Here is a 12,212-nt window from a genome sequence, read left to right on the forward strand (position 1 = left end):
ACAGTGTGGCGGAAGTCGTGTCCTTAGACTTTAAGAAGCAATTTGATAATTTGCAGTTTGTTAGCCCACATTTAAAGTCACGGAACTAAGGTACAAGGAAACCATGCCTGAGAAACAAGAGAGAGGGAGATTTCTGTGCGGTATATGGTGTTATTTTCCAGCGATGAGAATTATGACCCCTGCTCATTTTGAGACGATGTTATTGATTTAGCATTTCTAAGTTTGCACTTTGTATAAACTACAAGCTGACAGCAAAGGCCTCGGGAGGAGAAAGACAGCCTGGTGAAATGAACAGATATATTGCAGATGAAACTGAATGCAAGAAAGTATAAACTGGTGTGGCGAAGCAGGAAGGAAGTGGGAGACAATGTGAAGTAAATGGTACAGTTTTAAAACACAGCTGGGCAGGCAGAAACAGCATGACCTGGGGGTGTATGCACTCAAACATTTGAAGGTGGAGGACAAGTTGAGTAGGTTTTTACAAATGTTAATTGGACTCTTGCCATTATTAATAGAGGAAATTTTTGAAGTTGAATAAATATACCATATCGTAATTAAGCACAATAAGGCAAAATGCTCAAATATTTTCACTTGCAGCTTCTTAATTTCAGTTGATTTGATGAAGCAGTTCATTGGCTAAAACAAATGACCTTTCACTGATGCTTGGAGACAACAAAGCATATGCTATTAGAATGAGGATCTCATATTTTAGCAGTAATGTAAAATGGGGTGTCTAGTAACCTTAATGAAGTTGCTGTTTAACCTGCCTCCACAGTACAAAAAGATTTTGACACAAATTAGCATTCACTCCAAGAATCTTCATGTGAGCAATGGAGAAAAAAGCTTAATTGGTACTTTGAGGGTTGTTTCTCTGAAGATACTGACAAAACTGAATTGTTGGATTCGAGGGGAAATCTATTTCTCATTGAGTTGTAGGCAGAAGGCTTCATCTGCTGCCTACCTGAGTGAGAAAATATCAATCTGCAATACTAACTTCAATTTCTCTTGTACAAGTTACCTAAAAAAAAAAATGTTGTTGAAAGAGTTCAGATTTATATACAATAATGTTTGGTCTACAGAAAATGCTCAAAGGACAATTGGCTGGCAGAAGTAGCTGCTCAAGCAAAAAGGAGTGCTGAGGATTCTGTCTCTGATGAAGAATCGCCCTGCAAAAAGTCCCTTTTGTTTTCTAGCAAAGGAAGAAAATATCCCAGGTCAGCATTCCACATAAATATAAACTGTAATTATATTGCCTACAAAATGTCTAATGTTCTAGTTAACTACAGAGTTATAACTGCATAGAGACATTGGCATAATTTGTTAATTATTTTGGATTCTCCACTATATCATTCATGCATGCATGGACTCGCCTAGAGATTCATCCCTTACCGTAGCTCAGTGAAGGATTGTTCTCCTTATCTGAAGTCAATGGGGTGAAAAAATATATTTGTATTGTGAAAAGTTTTGAGCCCCATATCTAAGAAAGGATGTCCTAACATTGGAGAAGGTCCAGAGGCGGTTTATGAGAATGATCCCAGAAATGAACGGATTAGCGCATAAGGAGTATTTGCTGGCTCTGGGCCAGTACTCGCTGGAGTTTAGAAGAATGAGGAGGTTCTCTTTGAAACTTTCCAAATACTGAGAGGCCTAGATAGAGTGGATGTGGAGTGAATGTTGCCTGTAGTAGGTGAGTCCAGGACCAGAGGGCGCAGCCTCAGAGTACAAGGACATCCTTTTGGAACAGATGAGGAGGAATTTCTTTAGCCAGAGGATGGCAAATCTGTGGAATGTATCACCACAGCTGGCTGTGGAGACCAAGTCACGGAGTATATTTAAAGAAGAGGTTGATAGATTCTTGATTAGTAAGGGCATTAAAGGCTACGGGGAGAAGGCAGGAGACTGCCGTTTAGTGGGAAAATAAATTAGCCATGATCAAATGGTAGAGCAGACTTGATGGGCTGAATGGCCTAAATCTGCTCTGCTGTATTATGATCTGAAAAGCAAAGCACCAGTTACAGATTTAAACTTCTAGGTAACTGAACAGCATTGCAATGAGGGCAATAATCCAAAAATGTGGAGTATTGCTCAGTTTATAAAATAAAAGGCAGGACAAATCCAATCCAGTTAATATTGTCTGAATCAGTCTACACCCAACCATTATCAGATTGAGGTGAAGATGCCATCAATGTTTCTATAGTGGTCTTCTCTCAACCATGTCCGATTTGGGTTTTGGCTGGATTTTGTGCTCCAGACCCCATCACAGATGAATTCCAGGCCAACATTTATTTACCACACTCGTCAAATGTTCAAGGTAGCATTTGGCCAAGTGTGGTAAATAAATGCTGGTCTTGCCAGTGGTGCCAAGCTGCGGAAAGTAAATTTAAAAATCAATTGAAAGTTGGTTATTTTATCCTGTTATTAAAATGTGCACCGCACTTCTACAGTGTCTATTGTCACTTCTACAAAATTCAATGCTGATTCCTGAGTCTATTGATACTCCAGAAATGGTGCTTAATGATCTGGATTATAAGGAGTACAAGATTTTGATCTTCTTTAGTGAGCTGGATACTGCTTGGCATGACCTGGCTTGCAGATCCTCCTCTGCACTAGCCCGGTAGCCAGACTTACCTTTTGTGGCTTTCAGTGACTCAAAACCAGGACCCTATGACCTTGCCCACATTTTGCCCTGACAGTGAATGCCTTGTCACTGTTCCTTGTCTCCAGTAATTTAGAAAATTATTTTTTAAGCTATGAATTTGGTTGACTTAAGAGTATGAAGCTACAGCAAAATAAGGGAAATGAGAAGTAAAGGCATTCAGACTAACAATTCCAGTGAGGGTCATTGACCCCATTCAGGTGGATGAAACTGAGCTACCTGTGCTAACCAGGGGGTTAAATGCAAGTGTATTTACTCCTTCAGCCATGCAACATATAGAGCAATTGCAGTGGTGAGATCAAAAGGTTAGAGTAGTGAATCTAACTTGTGGCATGTTCCCATCTCCAGCAGTGCAGCGTACAGGCGTGAGAGTCTGGAGTGCGCTGGAGCTAGCCAGCCATTTCAGTAGAGAAATGTCAGTGGGCTGTGTGGTGGTTCTGGCCCTTATTTTAAATTCGGTGAAGACTCCATACTATAAGTAAAATACATCTCCAGATCTATCACATATTCTATAGAATTCAAAACAAATTTATTGGAGGATAGATGCTTTACTAGTTGGGTGGGGGAGGGAATGGGTAAATGGAGAAGAGAGATTGCACTTGATCTTAGATGTGCTTTTGTGCTATCAACTAAAGGGTTCAGTCTTTCAAAAAGAATTAACAGTTCAATATGCCCAACTGGTTCATTAAAGGGCTAGAGCGTTATGTCTATAAATGTATATATTGTGGCGGCTCATTTCCTAGCGTATGCGAACCGACACACAATTAGATAGCCTACGGGGGTTTGCGAGCACAGAGCTTTGGAGCCTCTTCGCCATGGGGGGCCGGTTGACAGAGGCTTAAAAGTGAGGCTGAAGTTTTCGAATAAAGTTTTTCCTTCGACTGCAGTTACCGACTCCGTGTCGTAATTTTAGCGCTGCTTGTAGCACACCGCTACAATTGGTGACCCCGACGGTCCAAACGATTTTGGACCAGAAATGACCGACGCCGCCTCTGTTCATGCGGTTTCGTTGACACTGCCGGGTTTCTGGACACAGCGCCCGGACCTATGGTTCCAGCAAGCCGAAGCCCAATTCCACGTTCGCCGGATCACCTCAGAAGACACCCGCTACTACTACGTGGTGGGCTCCCTCGACTAGGACACAGCTGCCCAGGTCGCGGAGTTCGTACAGTCGCCCCCGGCAGACGGCAAGTACACGGAATTCAAAGCCCTGCTCCTCAGGACTTTCGGACTCTCACGGCGCGAGCGGGCTGCCCGTTTACTGCACCTGGATGGCTTGGGCGACAGACCTCCATCGGCTTTAATGAATGAGATGTTGTCTCTGGCCGAGGGACACACAGGCCTCATGTTTGAGCAGGCATTCCTGGAGCAGCTGCCCGAGAACATACGCCTGCTGCTGTCCGATGCGGATTTCAGTGACCCCCGGAAGGTGGCAGCCCGGGCGGACTTGCTGTGGAACGCCAAAAAGGTGAGCGGGGCGTCCATCGCACAGATCTCCCAGCCACGCTCCCGGCAGCAAACCAGTCCAGGCCCGGCCGCAGAGCCCACTAACCCCCGGCCCAATGACCACTGGTGCTTCTACCACCAGCGGTGGGGCGCAGAAGCCCGCCGTTGCCGCCCGCCCTGCAAGTTCCCGGGAAACGCCAGGGCCAGCCGCCGCTGATGGCTACGGCGGCTGGCCATCGGGATAGCCTCCTGTATGTGTGGGATAGCAGGTCGGGACGCCGCTTTTTGGTCGATACTGGGGCTGAGATCAGCGTTTTACCTCCGACAAGTTACGACACCCGCAGCAGGGCACCGGGTCCCCCCCTGAGGGCCGTGAATGGCAGCACAGTAAGGACCTATGGCACCCGTCAGGTGCAGCTACAGTTCGGCTCCAGCCAGTTCACGTGGGACTTCACACTGGCAGCCGTAGCCCAACCGCTTCTGGGTGCGGATTTTTTGCGAGCTCACAGCCTGCTGGTTGACCTGCCCAGGAAGAGACTGGTACACGCCGAGACCTTTCAGACGTTCTCCCTGGGCGCGGCCCAGTTGCCAGCCCCTCACCTCGGCTCCATCACGCTGTCCGACAACGACTTCACCAGGGTCCTGGCGGAGTTCCCATCGGTTCTGGCACCGCAGTTCACAGCAGCCATGCCCAGGCACGGCGTACAGCACCACATCCCGACACAGGGACCACCCCTCCATGCCCGTGCTCGGCGGCTTCCCCCGGACAAGCTCCGACTGGCGAAGGAGGAGTTCCAGAGAATGGAGGAATTGGGGATCATCCGGCGGTCCGACAGCCCCTGGGCTTCCCCCCTGCACATGGTGCCCAAAGCGACGGGGGGCTGGAGACCGTGCGGCGACTACCGCAGGCTGAACGAGGCTACCACACCGGACCGCTACCCTGTGCCGCACATTCAGGACTTTGCGGCAAACCTGCACGGCGCCCGGATCTTCTCCAAGGTCGACCTTGTCCGAGGGTACCATCAAATCCCGATGCATCCTGACGACGTCCCCAAGACGGCTCTCATCACCCCGTTTGGCCTCTTCGAGTTCCTCCGCATGCCGTTCGGCCTGAAGAATGCCGCACAGACGTTCCAGCGGTTAATGGACGCGGTGGGACGGGACCTGGACTTCGCATTCATCTATTTGGATGACATCCTCATAGCCAGCGGCAGTCGTCAGGAGCATCTGTCCCACCTCCGTCAACTCTGCGCCCGACTGAGTGAGTACGGTCTGACAATCAACCCTGCCAAATGCCAGTTCGGACTTGATACCATTGACTTCCTGGGCCACAGGATTACTAAAGACGGGGCAACCCCTCTGCCCGCTAAGGTAGATGCGGTCCGCCACTTCCCCCGACCCACCACGATCAAAGGCCTTCAGGAATTCGTAGGTATGGTCAATTTCTACCGCCGCTTCCTCCCTTCAGCTGCCCGGATCATGCGCCCCCTGTTCGCCCTGATGTCGGGTCCGAGCAAGGACATTACCTGGGACGAGGAGTCCGCCGCCGCTTTCGTTCAAACGAAGGAAGCTTTGGCTGACGCCGCAATGCTAGTACATCCCAGAATGGACACCCCTACCGCCCTCACAGTGGACGCATCAAACACGGCAGTCGGTGGGGTGCTGGAGCAGCTCATCGCAGGTCGCTGGCAACCCCTGGCGTTTTTCAGCAAACACCTGCGGCCACCCGAGCTCAAGTACAGTGCTTTTGACCGGGAACTGTTGGCGCTCTACCTGGCAATCCGGCATTTCAGGTACTTCCTAGAAGGTCGGCCCTTCACCGCGTTCACGGACCACAAACCGCTTACCTTTGCGTTTACGAAAGCATCCGACCCCTGGTCATCCCGCCAGCAACGCCACCTGTCCTACATCTCTGAATACACAACGGATGTCCGGCACGTCTCGGGTAAGGACAATGTTGTGGCGGATGCGCTCTCTCGCCCTACCGTTCATGCCCTTTCCCAAGGGGTAGACTTTGAGGCACTGGCAGAGGCACAGCAGGTAGATGAGGAGATTCCGAGTTACAGGACTGCAGTCTCTGGTTTGCAGCTCCAGGACCTCCCCGTGGGCCCAGGTGAGAGGACCCTACTCTGTGACGTCGCCACCAGCCAGCCCCGTCCGGTCGTCCCCGCAGCCTGGCGGCGAAGTGTTTTCGACTCCATTCATAACTTGGCGCATCCCTCCATCCGGACAACTGTCCGGATGGTTTCCAGCAGGTTCGTTTGGCACGGACTCCGCAAACAGGTCAGTGAATGGGCCAGGACGTGCATGCACTGCCAGACGGCCAAGGTTCAGCGGCACACCAAAGCCCCACCGCAGCAGTTCCATCCCGCCCACCGGCGTTTCGACCACATTCATGTGGATATCGTGGGCCCTCTGCCAGTGTCGCGCGGAGCGCGTTACCTCCTGACTATCGTGGACCGGTTCACAAGATGGCCAGAGGCGGTCCCGCTCACCGACACCACCTCCGAATCTTGCGCCCGAGCCCTGATCGCCACCTGGATATCCCGCTTTGGTGTACCAGCCCACATTACCTCCGACAGAGGCGCCCAGTTCACCTCCAGCCTGTGGTCAGCTATGGCCAGCCTTTTGGGGACTCAGCTGCACCACACCACTGCCTACCACCCACAGTCGAACGGGCTAGTGGAGCGTTTCCACCGTCACCTGAAGTCGGCCCTCATGGCCCGCCTGCGAGGAGCCAACTGGGCGGACGAGCTTCCCTGGGTCCTTCTCGGCATCCGCACAGCGCCCAAGGACGACCTGCGCGCCTCGTCGGCCGAGTTGGTATACGGCGCGCCCCTGGCCGTCCCCGGGGAGTTCCTACCAGCCCCGAGGGGGCAAGAGGAAGAACCCGCTGCAGTCCTGGGCAGACTTCGCGAGAAGCTCGGTAACCTGGCCCCCATACCCACTTCACAGCATGGGCGGCACCCGACCTGCGTACCCAAAGACCTACGGAACTGTAAGTTTGTGTTTGTACGAAGGGGCGGGCATCGGCCACCGCTGCAGCGGCCATACGAGGGGCCGTTTACGGTGCTCCGGAACAACGGGTCCACGTTCGTGCTGGACGTTGGGGGGAAGGAGGAGGTTTTCACGGTGGACCGCCTCAAGCCGGCCCATGTGGACCTGGCGCAACCGGCCGAGTTTCCGGCGCCTCGGCGCAGAGGCCGACCTCCCAAGCAGGTTCTGGCCCAGGCTGTGGACATTGGGGGGTGTATCGCCGGTTCTGGGGGGGGGTTATGTGGCGGCTCATTTCCTAGCGTATGCGAACCGACTCACAATTAGATAGCCTACGGGGGTTTGCGAGCACAGAGCTTTGGAGCCTCTTCGCCATGGGGGGCCGGTTGACAGAGGCTTAAAAGTGAGGCTGAAGTTTTCGAATAAAGTTTTTCCTTCGACTGCAGTTACCGACTCCGTGTCGTAATTTTAGCGCTGCTTGTAGCACACCGCTACAATATCATTATTCAAGTAGAACTATACATCTAAGATATTTTGATTTTGTTGGAATGGTTGCCATATGATTTTGCACTACTTTGCAGTGTTTGATGAATAGATTTACTGCTGAACATAAAGTTTACCATAACTTCTGGACAGCTGCAGTGCCTCAGAAATATCTTTGAAAGAATTGCAAAAAATATGTTGGCTGTACTTGATGTTATGTAGATTTAATTAATAAAATAATGCATTATGCACATCTCTCACTTTCACAGGAATATTTTAAACTCTTGCTGTTTAGCCATGCCATATAATGTGCAAATTCACCTATGAGTTATGAGTTAGTCTGACAACTACTTTACTAAGTGAAAAATTTGTCAAAGTAACTGGCTTACATTTTACTTTAAACTGTAACATTTATTATACTCTTCAGAATCCTTGAGAGATGTATACAAATGCTTAGTTCTTAGCGTAAATTGCAGTGAAAGCTGATGAAGATCAGCATTGAAATAGATAGAGGTTTCCTTGCCAGTTTAAATCCTGAGCTAGAAATTTGGTCACAAGTTGTATTTTATTTTTGTTATTGAAGGATGGAATGTTAAAATAAAATAGATACATAGAAGTAATCTGGTTCTTTTCAGAATGCATGCAAATTTCAAACAGTTATTTGTACATAGTGTATCTGAGTGGAGTGGCACTGTAGCACAGTGATTAGCACAATGCTTTATAGTACAGGTGACCTGGGTTCGATTCCTGCCACTATCTGTAACATTCTCCCCATAACCACATGACTTTCCTCCGGGTGCTCCGGTTTCTTCCCAGTCCGAAAACATAACAGTTGGTAGGTTAATTTGTCATTATAAATTTTTCCATGATTTAGCTAGGATTAAATCAGGGGATTGCTGGACAGTATGGCTAGAAGGGCCTATTTTGTGCTGTAAGTAAATAAATATGAAGCAAAGAGTGTAATGTAGTGATGTTACTCCATGTGCAGTGCACGGTTAATTACTCCAAAGCAAACTTCATTTGTATATTTGCAATAAGGGACTATGGAAAGGTGATCGGATCTTCAATATGCAGGTTAATCAGTATGTTTATCACCTGCACGGAGTAAATTTCAAAAGGAATTGGACGAATATTTGTAAAAGAAAATTAACAAGTTGGTAAAGATGAAACTGGGAGACAAATTGAATAGCTTTTTCCAATAGCTGGGCATAAGATATAAGAGTAGAATTAGGCCATTTGACACATCAAGTCTGATCTGCCATTTCATCATGGTTGATCCAATTTTCCCCTCAGCCTTAATCTCCAATCTTCTCCACATATCCCTTTATGCCCTGACAAATCAAGAATATATCAACCTCTGCCTTAAATATACATAAAGCCTTGGCCTTCACAGCTTGCCTTTGACAAAGAATTCCACAGATTCGCCATTGGCTAAAAAAATTCCTCATCTCCATTCTAAAAGGAGCCCCTCTAATCTGAAGCTGTGTCCTCTGGTCTTAGATTCTCTATAGGAAACATCCTATCCACATCAACTCTATCAAGGCCTTTCACCAATGGATAGGTTTCAATTAGGTCACCCTCATTCTTCTGAATTCTAGTAAATACAGGCCCAGAGCCATCAAACACTTTTCATATGACAAGCCATTTAATCCTGGCACAAACAAGAGAAAATCTGCAGATGCTGGAAATCCAAGCAACACACACAAAATGCTGGAGGAACTCAGCAGGCTAGGCAGCATCTATGGAAAAGAAAGAGACCCTTCGGGAGGACTGGAGAGAAAAGGATGAGGAATAGATTTAAAAGTGGGGGAGGGGAGAGAGAAACATAAGATGATAGGTGAAACCCGAAGGGGGAGGGATTAAATAGAGAGCTGGGAAGCTGATGGATGAAAGAGATACAGGGCTGGAGAAGGGAGAGTCTGATAGGAGAGGGCAGAAGGCCATGGAAGAAAGAAAAGGGGAGAGGTGCACCAGAGGGAGGTGATGGGCAGGCAAGGAGATAAGGTGAGAGAGGGAAAAGGGGATGGGGAATGGTGAATGAGAGGGGGATATTAATGGAAGTTCGAGAAGTTGATGTTCATGCCATCAGGTTGGAGGCTACCCAAATGGAATATAAGATGTTGTTCTGCCAACCCAAGTGTGACCTCATCATGACATATCGGAATGTGAATGGGAAGTGCAATTAAAACGGATGGCCACTGGGAGATCCCACTTTTTCTGGCAGATGGAGCATAGGTGCTCAGTAAAGCAGTCTCCCAATCTACAGTGGGTCTCACTGGGAGCACCACACACAGTGCATGACCCCAAAAGACTCACAGGTGAGGTGTCACCTCACCTGGAAGGACTGTTTAGGGCCCTGAATGGTAGTAAGGGAGTAGGTGTAGGTGTAGCACTTGTTCCGCTTGCAAGGGTAAGTGTTGGGAGGGACAAATGGACAAGGGAGTCACATAGGGTGTGATCCCTGCAGAAAGCAGGGGGAGGAAAAGATGTGTTACTTGGTGGAATCCTGTTGGAGATGGTGGAAGCTGTGGAGAATTATATGCTGGATGCGAGGATGGTGGGGTGTTAGGTGAGGTCAAGAGGAACCCTATACCTGGTAGGGCGGTGGTAGGGCCCCTCTCTTTGAAGAAAGAGGACATCTCCTTCGTTTTGGAATGAGGAAGCTCAGCTTGAGAGCAGGTGCAGCGGAGACAGAGCAGTTCAGAGAAGGGGATGGCATTTTTTTTTTACAAGTAACAAGGTGGGAGGAGGTTTAGTCTACGTAGCCATGAGAGTCTGTGGGTTTGTAGTAGACATCAGTAGCTAAGCTGCCTCCAGAGATGGAGAGACAGAGTGATCTAGAAAGGGAGGGAGGTGTCAGATATGGGCCATGTAAATTTGAGGGTCATGTGAAAGTTGGAGGCAAAGTGGATAAAGTCAGAGAGTTCAGCATGGGTGCAGGAAGCAGCACCAATGCAGTCATCGATGTAGGATAGGAAAAATGCGGATGGTGACCAGAGGCTTAGAACGTGGTTCCATGTAGCCAACAAACGGGCAGGCATAGCTGGGACCCATGTGAGTACCCATGGCTACACCTTTTGTTTGAAGGAAGTGGGAGGACCCAAAGGAGAAATTATTTAGAGTGAAGACAAGTTCCGTGAGGCGGAAGAAAGTGGTGGTGGAGGGGAGCTGGTTGGGTCTGGTGTCCAGAAAGAAATGGGGAGGTTTCAGGCCTTCCTTGTGAGGGATGAAGATGTATAGGACTGGACATCCATAAGTAAAATAAGATGATGGGGGCAAGGGAATCTGAAATCATTGTAAAGATCCAGAGTGTGTGAGGTGTCTTGGATGTAGGTAGGAAAAGACTAAATCGGGGGAATTAAACAGAGTCAAGGAATGCAGATTTGAGTTCAGTAGGGTAAGAACAAGCTGAAACAATGGGTCTACCTGGACAAGTGTGTTTGTGAATCTTGGGTAGGGGGTAGAAATGGAAGGTGTGGGGTACAGGAACTAAGAGGCTAGTGGTGGTGGATTGGGAGATCCCCAGAGTCGATATCCACGGGTCAGGTGCCGGGGGATTGGAGGATAGCTCATGTAGTTCCGTTGTTTAAAAAAGGCTCAAAAAGTAATCCGGGAAACTATAGGCCGGTAAGTTTGACATCGGTAGTAGGTAAATTATTGGAAGGAATACTAAGAGATAGGATCTACAAGTATTTGGATAGACAGGGACTTATTAGAAAAAGTCAGCATGGCTTTGTGTGTGGTGGATCATGTTTAACCAGTCTATTAGAGTTTTTCAAGGAGGTTACCAGGAAAGTGGATGAAGGGAAGGCAGTGGATGTTGTATACATGGACTTTACAGTAAGGCCTTTGACAAGGTCCCGCATGGGAGGTTAGTTAGGCAGATTCAGTTGCTAGGTATACATGGCGAGGTAGTAAATTGGATTAGACATTGGCTCAATGGAAGAAGCCAGAGAGTGGTAGTGGAGGACTGCTACTCTGAGTGGAGACCTGTGACTGGTGGTGTGCCACAGGGATCAGTGCTGGGTCCATTGTTATTTGTCATCTCTATCAATGACCTGGATGATAATGTGGCAAATTGGATCAGCAGATTTGCTGATGATACAAAGATTGGAGGTGTAGTGGAGAGTGAAGAAGGTTTTCAAAGCTTGTAGAGGGATTTGGACCAGTTGGAGGAATGGGCTGAAAAATGGCAGGTGGTGTTTAATGCGGACAAGTGTGAGGTATTGCAATTCGGAAGGTCAAACCAAGGTAGAACATACAAGGTAAATGGTAGGACACTGAGGAGTGCAGTAGAACAGAGGGATCTGGGAGTACAGATACAAAATTCCCTAAAAGTGGCGTCACAAGTAGATAGGGTTGTAAAGAGAGCTTTTGGTACATTGGCCTTTATAAATCAAAGTATTGAGTATAAGAGTCGGAATGTAATGGTGAGGTTGTATAAGACATTGGTGAGACTGAATTTGGAGTATTGTGTGCAGTTTTGGTCACCTAATTACAGGAAGGATATTAATAAGGTTGAAAGAGTGCAGAAAAGGATGTTGCCAGGACTTGAGAAACTGAGTTACAGAGAAAGATTGAGTAGGTTAGGACTTTATTCCCTGGAGCGTAGGAGAATGAAGGGTGATTTGAT

General features: G+C 48.3%; 1 protein-coding gene across 3 annotated transcripts in view; it reads left to right on the top strand.

Annotated features, from left to right (window-relative positions):
- Positions 1-12,212, top strand: part of l3mbtl3 (L3MBTL histone methyl-lysine binding protein 3) — a 158,263-nt gene that overhangs the window by 91,619 nt on the left and 54,432 nt on the right. For 2 of the 3 annotated variants that reach the window (XM_059981543.1, XM_059981544.1), the window contains exon 18: positions 1,080-1,214. The exons of the other annotated variant lie outside the window; for it this stretch is intronic. In XM_059981543.1, coding sequence (XP_059837526.1) covers positions 1,080-1,214 — 135 coding nt within the window. The remainder of the gene's footprint in view (positions 1-1,079; positions 1,215-12,212) is intronic. 3 annotated transcript variants of the gene reach the window in all.

The sequence above is a fragment of the Hypanus sabinus genome, chromosome 10, assembly GCF_030144855.1.
Source record: "Hypanus sabinus isolate sHypSab1 chromosome 10, sHypSab1.hap1, whole genome shotgun sequence".
In the NCBI taxonomy this organism is placed as follows: Eukaryota; Metazoa; Chordata; class Chondrichthyes; order Myliobatiformes; family Dasyatidae; genus Hypanus; species Hypanus sabinus.